General features: G+C 34.2%; 1 protein-coding gene across 2 annotated transcripts in view; it reads right to left on the reverse strand.

Annotated features, from left to right (window-relative positions):
• YTHDC2 (YTH N6-methyladenosine RNA binding protein C2) overlaps positions 1-12191 on the reverse strand; it is a 73711-nt gene that overhangs the window by 3112 nt on the left and 58408 nt on the right. Inside the window, exons 26-29 of one of the 2 annotated variants that reach the window (XM_055435697.2) lie at positions 9036-9213; positions 2257-2460; positions 1328-1510; positions 45-132 (exon numbers count right to left, since the gene is read on the reverse strand). In XM_055435697.2, the coding sequence (XP_055291672.1) occupies positions 52-132; positions 1328-1510; positions 2257-2460; positions 9036-9213 (646 nt within the window). In that variant the 3' untranslated portion in view covers positions 45-51. The remainder of the gene's footprint in view (positions 1-44; positions 133-1327; positions 1511-2256; positions 2461-9035; positions 9214-12191) is intronic. The other variant, XM_088840139.1, reaches the window with a different exon arrangement.

The raw sequence follows: 12191 nt of genomic DNA on the forward strand, positions 1-12191 counted from the left end.
TGATAACAAATAATGCCTGTACTCAAAGTTAAGTATGGTATAACCTGAATATTAATCAGTTGTGGTTTTTTCTCCCAATGGAAGGCGTTCCCATAACTGGAGCAACTGTTCACCAACCTGAGGTTCTAGTTCCTAGATAAACCAAAAGTCACAATAAACATAAAAACAACTAGATTGAAACCTATACTGATAAAAATGTAAGAAAGTCAAATTTCATATTTCTACTAAAATCATGTGTTATGCCTTCACTGCTCTAACGCTTTTCATGAAGATTTAGAATTGACTTCCCGACGTCCAAGATTGCAGTTAACCTGCAAATATTACAACTACCCATGACAAAATGGTGAAAAATTTCTGGGGAGTTCTGGAATTTTTTCTCTCAGGAAACAGTGAATTTTGTTTTCATGAAGATTTAGTAAAAGTACTCAGCTTTTGTACTTACAAAAGTTTATGTTAATACTTAGCATATTAGATGTTAGAGTTTTTTCCCACAAGAAACCATCTTAGATACTATATAATATTCTTATGGAATGAAATTTATTTCAAAATTATTATCAAATAAAAATTAAAATATTCTTACATAATTGAAAAGAATGTCATTTATTGTCCTCTTGTGACATCATGTGCACTTAAAAAGAACCTTAACAGTTTTCATGTGGTTATTTGAACAGTCACACTTGCTCAGATGAAGTATTAGATGCAGCCTTAGCAAGACTAGATAACTCTCTAAATAGATTCTCTGAATCTATTTTCTCCTACAAAAAACTTGGTCAGTAACTTATTTTAGGCTTAAGAATTGAACTACCTCATATAAAGAAGCTAGTACAGTCAACAATATATATGTTAATTCCCATCACCTTAACTAGTTTAAAATGCCTATCAGCAGTATCATGAAGACAAAGCATAACAGAAATAAAACAAGCCACAAAAATATAAAATTGCTATTTATATCATTAGTTAAATCCATAAAGAACTTAGATACTGTTCTTATCCTTAGACTTTAGTGAAATTACTTCAGAATTACACTAGATTTTGATCATATCAAGTTAGTTAGACAATAGGGACCTCCAGGAACTGACATGAAAGATTATATATACAATGACAGAGCAAAGTCAGGTTTGCAAACTGCTAAAAAAAAACACAAGAGCTCTGTCAGGCACATTTGCAAGCAAGTTTTAACTAACTCTTCCACAAATGTGAACCATTATCCCCCATGTACACATGGAATATACAATTTGTATTCTTGCATTTGTTCCTCAAACAAATCACTGAATAGCAGCCAAACAAAACAAACAGTGGAAGAAAAATATTAAATGCCATCGTATACCTGCCCATCTCTGCTTATCTGGACTTTCTTGTTGTCATTCCAAGGATTGAGTAAATGGTGTGCAAACTGAAAGGGAAGACTTTCTTTCCGTATCCACTCCACCTTAAACACTCCTCCTAGTCCAGCTGAGCCCCAATCCTGACTCTTCTCCCTTCCTATCTCAGAAGACATTCTAGAAAATCCCTGTGAGTAAAATGAGGGAAAAGGGGAGGATGATATTAAGACCTCTGAATTCAATTTATCTGAGAAAGCCCTTAGGTTTTGTACTTTTAAGGTAACAGTGTAATATGAAAATAATAAGATATCTAACAAAATTCCAGAAAGCTACTCATTAAGCATTTCTTATAAAAAGATGAATTAGAAAATTTTAGAGGAAAGACCAATTTCAGCTTTCTAATGTAGTTTTAAATACAAACACATATTTTCTAAATAATGTATCATAGTTCTAAACCCACATTTATTCCATTACCATATGAATATAATCTAACTTCTAGGTTTTTAGTTCAAAAAATGATAATTATATCAAATAATGAATCCATTATTTTATAAATTCAGATATACATCAAGTCAAGCTGAGTTAAGAAACAGTTTCTTGATGGTCAGACTAATCTCTTTGGCACTATTTAAATAAACATTTTATCAAAGTCACGCTTCTCATTACTTTTAATCCACCAAAAATCTTAAGTTGTCCTCAGAAGGAAAAATTGTTTATCTGGAGAGATTCTGGGAAAACAAGATGAAAACTATATATATATATATATATCATTTCTATATATAATTTCTTTGAAGAGGTGCAATATATTCTTCATCCTCAGTCAAGCACAGTGCATTCTTACATTCAAATGCAATAAAAACCCAGCTTCTTTTTAACCTCTATGATTCTAATCCACAGCCAGAATAATGCCCTTTACTGTTTCAGGATGACTCACCTGGAAATGTCCAGATCCTTGAACAGAAAATACCAAGTAAACCACGCTGCTTTCCCAAAAGGCTCGATTTAGCTTCCGCTCATTACTAGGAGTTGTAGACCAGATACCCTTCTGTTGAGAAATTTCAAGGTTTCTCAGATTGCTACTCTTCATTATGAAGTATCGAATAGGCATGTTTGGTTTTGGTGAAGGAGATTTTGAGCCCTAAAAATGAATGCATAAATTCTTGAAACATGACCTTTCAAAATCAATAGGCTCAATTAAATAGCATCTTATAAATATATAAATCAAAATATTTTACCAAATATGCAACAAATATAAGTAGCTCTATCATGGCTGAAAACTTACATAATGCTCAATCAAAGTGAGGTGAAAGAACCAAAACCAAGTACCGATTTTCAGAGCATTCAGAATAGTCAACTCTGATTTATACTCCAAATGTACTTTCAGAAAATATCTTAATAAATTTGCAAAGACAAAATAAAACAAAAACTGCTCCAGTTTACTGCCTGGAGACAGTTTCCAGATGACAATGCAGGAAGGGAAACACAAACGGAATCCAACGGTCTCACTGAACTTACAGTTTAGAGGCCACGTTAACTAGGTTTTGCATGGCAGTGTACCAGATAGAAAGGAGCTGCATGGGAAGAGAACAGGGGACTACAGAAGGCGTCCTCACAAGGTTCTGGCTAAGTAAAGACCTGAACATAGTAAGAAACAATGACCTGAAGCAAGGAAAAATTCAAAGAAAAAAGTTCATAGAGCTCACACATGGTTGGGAATATTTCATCTTTTTCCCAGACAGAATGGAAAGAACGTGAAATATCTAGCACATCAGCACATGGAAATCATACAGTTCAGTTCAGTTCAGTTCAGTCGCTCAGTCGTGTCCGACTCTCCGCGACCCCATGAATCACAGCACGCCAGGCCTCCCTGTCCATCACCAACTCCCGGAGTTCACTCAAACTCATGTCCACAGAGTCGGTGATGCCATCCAGCCATCTCATTCTCTGTCGTCCCCTTCTCCTCCCTCCCCCAACCTTTCCTAGCATCAGAGTCTTTTCCAGTGAGTCAACTCGTCGCATGAGGTGGCCAAAGTATTGCAGTTTCAGCTTTAGCATCAGTCCTTCCAATGAACACCTAGGATTGATATCCGTTAGAATGGACTGGTGGTACTGGAAATAAATTAGAACCAGAATAAAAACGTCCCTGTGCCCAGACCTACCCTAACACAGCTTAAAAGTAAGTCCTGGAAGGATTACACTGCTTGTAACTAACTTAACTGTGTATCAGAACAATGTCTAACACTATTTAAATGAATAAAACAAAAATCTCGCAGCCAAACAAAATTTTAAGGAATGCAAACAAACAGGACTATGACCACAACCAGGAAAAGAATTAATCAACAGGAACAAATTGAGACATGACAAATGATGAAATTAGGAGACAAAAATTTAAAGAAGCTATTCTCAATACATGGCACTATGTTTAAGAAGGTAGAAGAAACATAAATATGATGAGAGGAGAAACAGAAGGTGTTTTTTTTAGAGACTCAAAGGAAGGTCTGGAGATGAAAATAAAGTATTTGAAGCAAAAATACACTAGAAAGAATCCCTATCAGATTAGACACTACAAACAAAAAATCAATGAACTTAAAGATGCAGTAATGGAAACAATCTTAAATGAAGCAAAGAGACAAAAAGAACTGAAAAAAATGAAGACAGTATCAGTGACTTGTGGAATAATATCCAATAGTCTTACATTTGTATATCTAGAATTCTAGAAAAGAAGTGGGGAAGAGGTAAAATATAAAAAATACATGGTGTTAAATGTCCCAAAATCAATGGCAACTATATGTGGCTCAGCTGGTAAAGAATCTGCCTGCAATGCAGGAGACCTGAGTTCAATCCCTGGGTTGGGAAGATCCCCTGGAGAAGGGAAAGGCTACCCACTCCAGTATTCTGGCCTGGAGAATTCCATGGACCGTACAGTCCACGGGGTCGCAAAGAGTCGGACACGACTGAGCGACTTTCACTTTCACTTCACATACATACACAGATTAAGGAAGAAATATAAAGAGGATCAGGCCAAGTCCTATAAAAATCAAATTGCCAAAAACCAGTGATAAAAAGAAAATCTTAAAAGCAGCTAGGCAAAAAAAGAAAAATTATATATGGAGAATGAAAGATAAGAATGATCGTAGATGTCCCATCAGAAACTATAAAACTATAAAAGTGAAAGTCAGTCACTCAGTCCTGTCTAACTCTGCAACCCCCATGCTGGAGCGGGTAGCCTTTCCCTTCTCCAGGGGATCTTCCCAACCCAGGGATTGAACCCAGGTCTCCCGCATTGCAGGCGGATTCTTTACCAGATGAGCCACAAGGGAAGCCCAAGAATACTGGAGTAGGTAGCAGATCCCTCCTCCAGTGGATCTTCCTGATCCACAAATCAAAGCAGGGTCTCCTGCAATGCAGGCGGATTCTTTACTAACTGAGCTATCAGGGAAGTACATGTGATAGTATTATAGTAATGAAAGAAAATCATCTGTCAATCTAGAATTGTATACACAGTAAAAATATCTTTCAAAAACAAAAGTGAAAAAGAATTTTTACACAAAAGCTAAAATAATTCATTTCACGCAGATCTGTACTGAAAGAAATGTTAAAAGGTTTTTAGGCAGCAGTATATGATCCAAGATAGAAATTCATGTCAACACAAAAGAATAAAAACCACAGGAAATGGTAGACATTGAGTAAATATAAAAGACATTTTCTTGACTTCTGATAAAAAGGTAACTGACTGTGTAAAATAAAAACTAATATATTCTGACATTTGTAACATGTAGAAATAAAATGTAAGAAACCAACATCAACAAAGGACTGAAGGGTAATAGAAGCAAGGTTCATGAATGGTGAATAGATAAACATACTGTGATATATCTGGAATCAAGATTGCCAGGAAAAATATCAATAACCTCAGATATGCAGATGACACCACCCTTTTGGCAGAAAGCGAAGATCTTAAGAGCCTCTTGATGAAAGCAGAAGAGGAGAGTGAAAAGTTGGCCTAAAACTCAACATTCAGAAAACTAAGATCATGGCATGCAGTCTCATCTCTTCACGGTAAATAGATGGGGAAACAATGGAAACAGTGACAGACTTTATTTTGGGGGGCTCCAAAATCACTGTAGATGGTGACTGCAGGCATGAAATTAAAAGATGCTTACTCCTTGGAAGAAAATTTATGACCAACCTAGACAGCATATTAAAAAGCAGAAACATTACTTTGCCGACAGAGGTCCGTCTCGTCAAGGCTACGGTTTTTCCAATACTCATGTATGGATGTGAGAGTTGGACTGTAAAGAAAGCTGAGCGCCGAAGAATTGATGCTTTTGAACTGTGGTGTTGGAGAAGACTCTTGAGAATCCCTTGGACTGCAAGGAGATCCAACCAGTCCATCCTAAAGGAAATCAGTCGTGGGTGTTCATTGGAAGGACTGATGCTGAAGCTGAAATCCAATACTTTGGCCACCTGATGTAAAGAACTGACTCATTTGAAAAGACCCTGATGCTGGGAAAGATTGAGGACAGGAAGAGAAGGGGACGACAGAGGATGAGATGGTTGGATAGCATTGACTCAGGGGATATGAGTTTGGGTAAACTTTGGGATTTGGTGATGGACAGGGAGGCCTGGTGTGCTGCAGTCCATGGGGTCGCAAAGAGTCAGACACAACTGAGCAACTGAACTGAACTGAACAGGATATATCCACACAATGGAATACTTACTATCCAGCAATAACAAGTAATAAACTAATAATATAATAACTATAAAATAATAATAATATAATCTATATACTATTAATTAATCTTCCAATTATAGTATCTTCCACTTGCATAATTAATATTATTAATATACATAAATATTATTACTTATGTGTATTTATATATATCAGTTCAGTTCAGTCGCTCAGTCGATTCCGACTCTTTGAGATCCCATGAATCACAGCACGCCAGGCCTCCCTGTCCATCACCAACTCCCGGAGTGCACTCAAACTCATGTCCATTGAGTCGATGATGCCATCCAGCCATCTCATTCTCTGTCGTCCCCTTCTCCTCCTGCCCGCAATCCCTCCCAGCATCAGAGTCTTTTCCAGTGAGTCAACTCTTCGCATGAGGTGGCCAAAGTACTGGAGTTTCAGCTTCAACATCAGTCCTTCCAATGAACACCCAGGACTGATCTCCTTTAGAATGGACTGGTTGGATCTCCTTGCAGTCCAAGGGACTCTCAAGAGTCTTCTCCAACACCACAGTTCAAAAGCATCAATTTTTTGGTGCTCAGCTTTCTTCGAAGTCCAACTCTTACATCCATAAATGACCACTGGAAAAATCATAGCCTTGACGAGACGGACCTTGGCTGGCAAAGTAATGTCTCTGCTTTTTAATGTGTTTCTAGGTTGGTCATAACTTTCCTTCCAAGGAGTAAGCATCTTTTAATTTCCTGGCTGCAATCAGCATCCTCAGTGATTCTGGAGCCCCAAAAAATAAAGTCTGAAACTGCTTCCACTGTTTCCCCATCTATTTCCCATGAAGTGATGGGACCAGATGCCATGATCTTCGTTTTCTGAATGTTGAGCTTTAAGCCAACTTTTTCACTCTCCTCTTTCACTTTCATCAAGAGGCTTTTTAGTTCCTCTTCACTTTCTGCCATAAGGGTGGTGTCATCTGCATATCAGAGGTTATTGATATTTCTCTCAGCAATCTTGATTCCAGCTTGTGCTTCTTCCAGCCCAGCATTCCTCATGATGTACTCTGCATATATGTTAAATAAGCAGGATGACAATATACAGCCTTGACGTACTCCTTTTCCTATTTGGAACCAGTCTGTTGTCCCATGTACAGTTCTGATTGTTGCTTCCTGACCTGCATATAGGTTTCTCAAGAGGCAGGTCAGGTGGTCTGGTATTCCCATCTCTTTCAGAATTTTCCACAGTTTATTGTGATTCACACAGTCAAAGGCTTTGGCACAGTCAATAATAATAATATATTATTATCATTTATAAAATATATATTTTATATTACATATTATATATAATTACATTATTTATAATACAATATAATAAATATAATTATTTTAATATCATATAACATATATTATATGATATATTATATAATATTAATATCATAATATGATAATATAAACAATGTATAATATTTATAATTTAAAATATTATTAATATAATTGAACATAATTGAATTAAATGTTTTAATATAAATTCATATATAATTTATAGATATATAATTTTATATAATTATATATATAACTTTTATATAATTATATATATTATATATAAATTATTATTTATATATAATTTATATGTAAATAATTTAGATATAATTTATATGTATATTTTTATGTAATAATTTATATATAAATATAATTTAATATAAGTTAAATAGAATTACATATAATGTGTATATATTTATAATAATATTAATATTATATTATATTAATATATATCATTATATTATATTATGTTATATAATTATACTATATAATTAATATTATATAATAACATATGTTATATATATTATATAAAATACGATATATTATATATTAATGTATATATAATGTATAACTAATAATATAATAATAGTATAATAAACTCAATAATTTTCAAATCAATTTCAAAAGTCAAATAAGCCAGTCACAAAAAGTTATATACGTTTCATTTACAGGAAGTTCCAAAAAAGGCAAAACTTTAAGAACAAAGAGCAGTTTAGTGGTTGCCAGAATCCGGGAATAATGGGAATGCTCTCCATGAGACTATAGTACAGTTCATGGTTGCATACACTTGTCAAAATTCACTGAATTGAACAGTTTAAATTGCTGAATCTTACCATGTAAATTAAGACTCTGATGCTGGGAAGGATTGGGGGCAGGAGGAGAAGGAGACGACAGAGAATGAGATGGCTGGATGGCATCACCGACTCGATGGACAGGAGTTTGAGAGAACTCCGGGAGTTGGTGATAGACAGGGAGGCCTGGCGTGCTGTGATTCATGGGGTCACAAAGAGTCGGTCATGACTGAGCGACTGAACTGAACTGAACTGAACTGAATGCCTTAATAAAGGCACTTAAATTTAAAAACAAAAATACTCTTAAAACCTAAGAGTATAAATCTGCAAAAACATTTCTTTTCCTCTTATTTAATAGTAGTATTTTAGCAGATATTTTCACCAGAACTATATCACATAGCTAAAAAACACTAACTACTTATTCAGGTATTAAAATTATTCTAAATAGTTGAAATCATTCATATCACAAACTTTTTAAAAGATACATAGTTCTCAATTCTTTATCAACATTTCCTTATCTTCCTAATCCCATCTAGTGTTGTATTTTTAATATAACCACTGAATTGAAGAAATCAATTAAGAATGAAAGAAATCATTGTTTTCAATTCTGAAAGTATGAATAAAATTTATTTAAGAAATTCCTCTTGTCATTTGTATTTAACAAAAGAAAGGTTCTAAAGATACAGAAAGGGAATCATGAACTGCTTAGCCACATGCCATCAGGGAATGGTTTACTAGTGTTAAAACTTCCCTGGATGATACCGACCAAAAATACCCGGCAAGCAGGAAAAACTAAAAAATTTACTGTTCGCAATTTTATTTGTATCTAGAACAGAGGCCATGATTAGTGATTTAAAAGCAGAATTATTTATAATTTTGTTTAAATATGTAACACCAGATGTGGTACAAATCCCTGATACTCTACCTTTCCTGAGGATGGAGGAGAAGGACTAGCACAAGGACTTGGATAATTACTGCTGTCTGTAGATTTCACAGAAGATTGATCTGACCGGTCCTCAGTGCTTCGTTTAGGATGCAAAATTCCTCTATCTTTATACTTCTGAGGTTGGTGTAGTGCTGGAGCTGGAGATTTCACCAGTACTCTTGAGTGAAAAGGAGGAAGCAAAAATCAGTTACACATAAGATCATAATACAAAGCAGACTCCATTCAAACCAAAGTTCAATGATTCTGTGATTTATGGAATAGTATTTTAAAAGGCAATTTCATTCTTCTATTACATTTAGAAGAAAGGGTTGTACTAATAGGGTACACTTACAAAGATAACATTTTTTTTAAACAATACAAAAATACATTAAAAACAACCTATAAAAAATTTTAATTTAGATACCCAAGTATTATTTCCCTTACAAAACTCCTAACTTCTTTTATGACAGTCTAGAAGAAATCCTAAACAATTATAATGTCATATATTGATGCCTAATGTCTTTTAACATTTTAAAATTATTTAAATACATCTATGCTAATGGCCGTTACTAGAAAATCACCTATTCCACCTCTCTTCCACTTGCATATATCTTAAAACCAAACAGATTTCAAAAGCATACTAAAAATTACAGCATGGCAAAATGGAAATAATACTGGACTGGAGTCAGGAGAGAGGATTTTCAGACAGAACTAAATTTACAACTAATGAGGTAGGTGATCCTGGTGTAAGTTTTTTAATTTAAATGAGCTTTAATATCCTTAGCTGTTAAATAAAGGGATTAAACTAGATAAATGCTAAGATTCTTCTGTTTTCAAATTCTATGAATAAATGAAGCAAAAATGGCAGTCAATAATTTCATTTTTTTTAAAGTATACATCTCAGTGGAAAACCAGACATTAAAAAACAAAGAAAACATTAAGTACTTCCTAAATGTGATTCATGGGGTCGCAAAGAGTCGGACACAACTGAGCGACTGAACTGAACTGAACTGAAAGCAGTATAATATAAAGTTCATAGCATTACCTATAAAATATTCTTGCCAAAAGAAAAAAATAACGTTCTTGCCAAAATACTGGATCTTATCAAGCCTTGAGAGCTAACCACATCCATGAAATATGCAGGGTATAGCAATAAAAAGAGACATATCCAGAATGTGGTACATCTCATAATACCACTGACCAAGGTTCCTAAGAAAAGTCAACAAAGGATCTAACTGCTCTAGATCACAAGAGATTCAAGAAACAAGACACCCTAATACAGTGCATGGGTGAGTCCTCCCTGAATGCTGTTTCAAATAAATATAGTTTGAGAATTGGGGAAATGATTATTTTATTGGGACTGATTATTAGATTTTGATTGTGTAGGAGAAATGCCTCTATTTTTTAAGAGATGCAAATCTAAATACAGAGGAGTAAAATGACATGATGTGAGAGAATGATTTTGAAATACATGAACAAAAAAAGAAAGGAAGCAAGAAAAAAATAATTGTGTAGGTACAGCAAATAGGTGAAAATCGTCAGAGGATAAGCTAGCTGGATGGCATCACCGATGCAATGGACATGAACTTGGGCAAACTTTAGGAGATGGCGGGGGACAGAGAGGCACGGAGTGCTGCAGTCCATGGGGTCACGAAGAGTTGGACACAACTAGAAGACTGAACAGCAATCATTTACTTTGCTGTGTTTATATATAATAAATAAAAACATAAAAAGAATAAGTCACAAACAGTTCATAAACTTCCACTGAGTCTTGCAATTATAATTACTCTGCCTTCAAAATAAGTTAAAATAGCTTATCCCCACATTTTGCTTCTCTTTCAATAAATATCTTAGATTCAATATTTCTTTCACAAATGAAATAAAATAGCTAAAGCCTAAAAATGCTAACAAAATATATAATGAATAAACATGAATAATTATTAAGAATTTGATGAATATAAAAAACCAACTTTTCAGGGCTTTTGTCTTTGAGAATTGAAGTTCAATGAATTATCAAGTTATACCTCTAAAATTCCATCATTCTTACCCTGGCAGATTATTTACCTGAAAACTAGGTAACAGAACTTAATTGAGGGTAATATCTTATTAAAATAAAAATGATGCTTCCAATAGAACTAAATGCCTACTTTTGCAATTTCCAATTTGATCTTTGATTCTGTGCTCTATTCTAGCATTTCTCTTCCTCCCCAAATTTTGGCTCCCCCTCAAATTTCATGCATGTAGAAACAAAGCATTTGTATAAACCCTTCCACCTACATTTTCATTTAAGAGAAACAAAGAATTCAGATAACTCAGTTATATCTCATTTTTCTTATAGAAAAGATGTTTATTCTTTGTAAGCAAATTATTATGTAAAAAACGACAATTTAAAACTACTGGTTTAATTTTAAAATGGGATATGGGCAATTTCTATGTTTTAATAGTTTCTTAAACTTTTAAAAATAACTTTAATAAAATGTTTTTATTTTCTTGCAAATAATATTTGTTTATTTTTTTTAGCCTTTTATTTATTTTATTTATTTATTTTTTGATTTATTTTTTTTTATTTTACAATATTATATTGGTTGGTTTTGCTATACATTGACATGAATTCGCCCCAGGTGTACATGAGTTCCCCCTCCTGAACCCCCCTCTCACCTCCCTCCTCCCTTTATTCTCCCTCTGGGTCATCCCCGCACACCAGCCCCGAGTATCCTGTAACATGCATTGACCCTGAACTGCTGATTCGTTTCACATATGACAACACACATGTTTCAATGTCATTCTCTCAAATCATCCCACCCTCATTAATAAAATGTTTTTATTAAAAGAAACTGTCTGATCTATATTTTGTCATCCTAGTGTGAAAACTCTAAATACCTTTTCTTCAAGAAGCAATTCCAGAAAGATTATAAAGAAAGATTATCCTCCATTCCAAAATACATCTTCAGAAGAGTCCTTAGTCTACTCCTCACCAAGCTACATCAGTTTCAGGCCTTGTCTAGTAAAACTACAAAGCCTAAAAGTATATGAAATTCTTTATCTCACTGTTCAACAGATAAGAGAATAAACAAAGCAAGGCTACAACCTATAAGGAAAGGAAAAGGGCAGATACTGGTGTCACAGGAGAAAAAATGAATTTATAAGATAATCAGT

The sequence above is a fragment of the Moschus berezovskii genome, chromosome 9 (assembly GCF_049115385.1).
Source record: "Moschus berezovskii isolate FMDL1 chromosome 9, NW_MosBer_1.0, whole genome shotgun sequence".
Lineage (NCBI taxonomy): Eukaryota > Metazoa > Chordata > Mammalia > Artiodactyla > Moschidae > Moschus > Moschus berezovskii.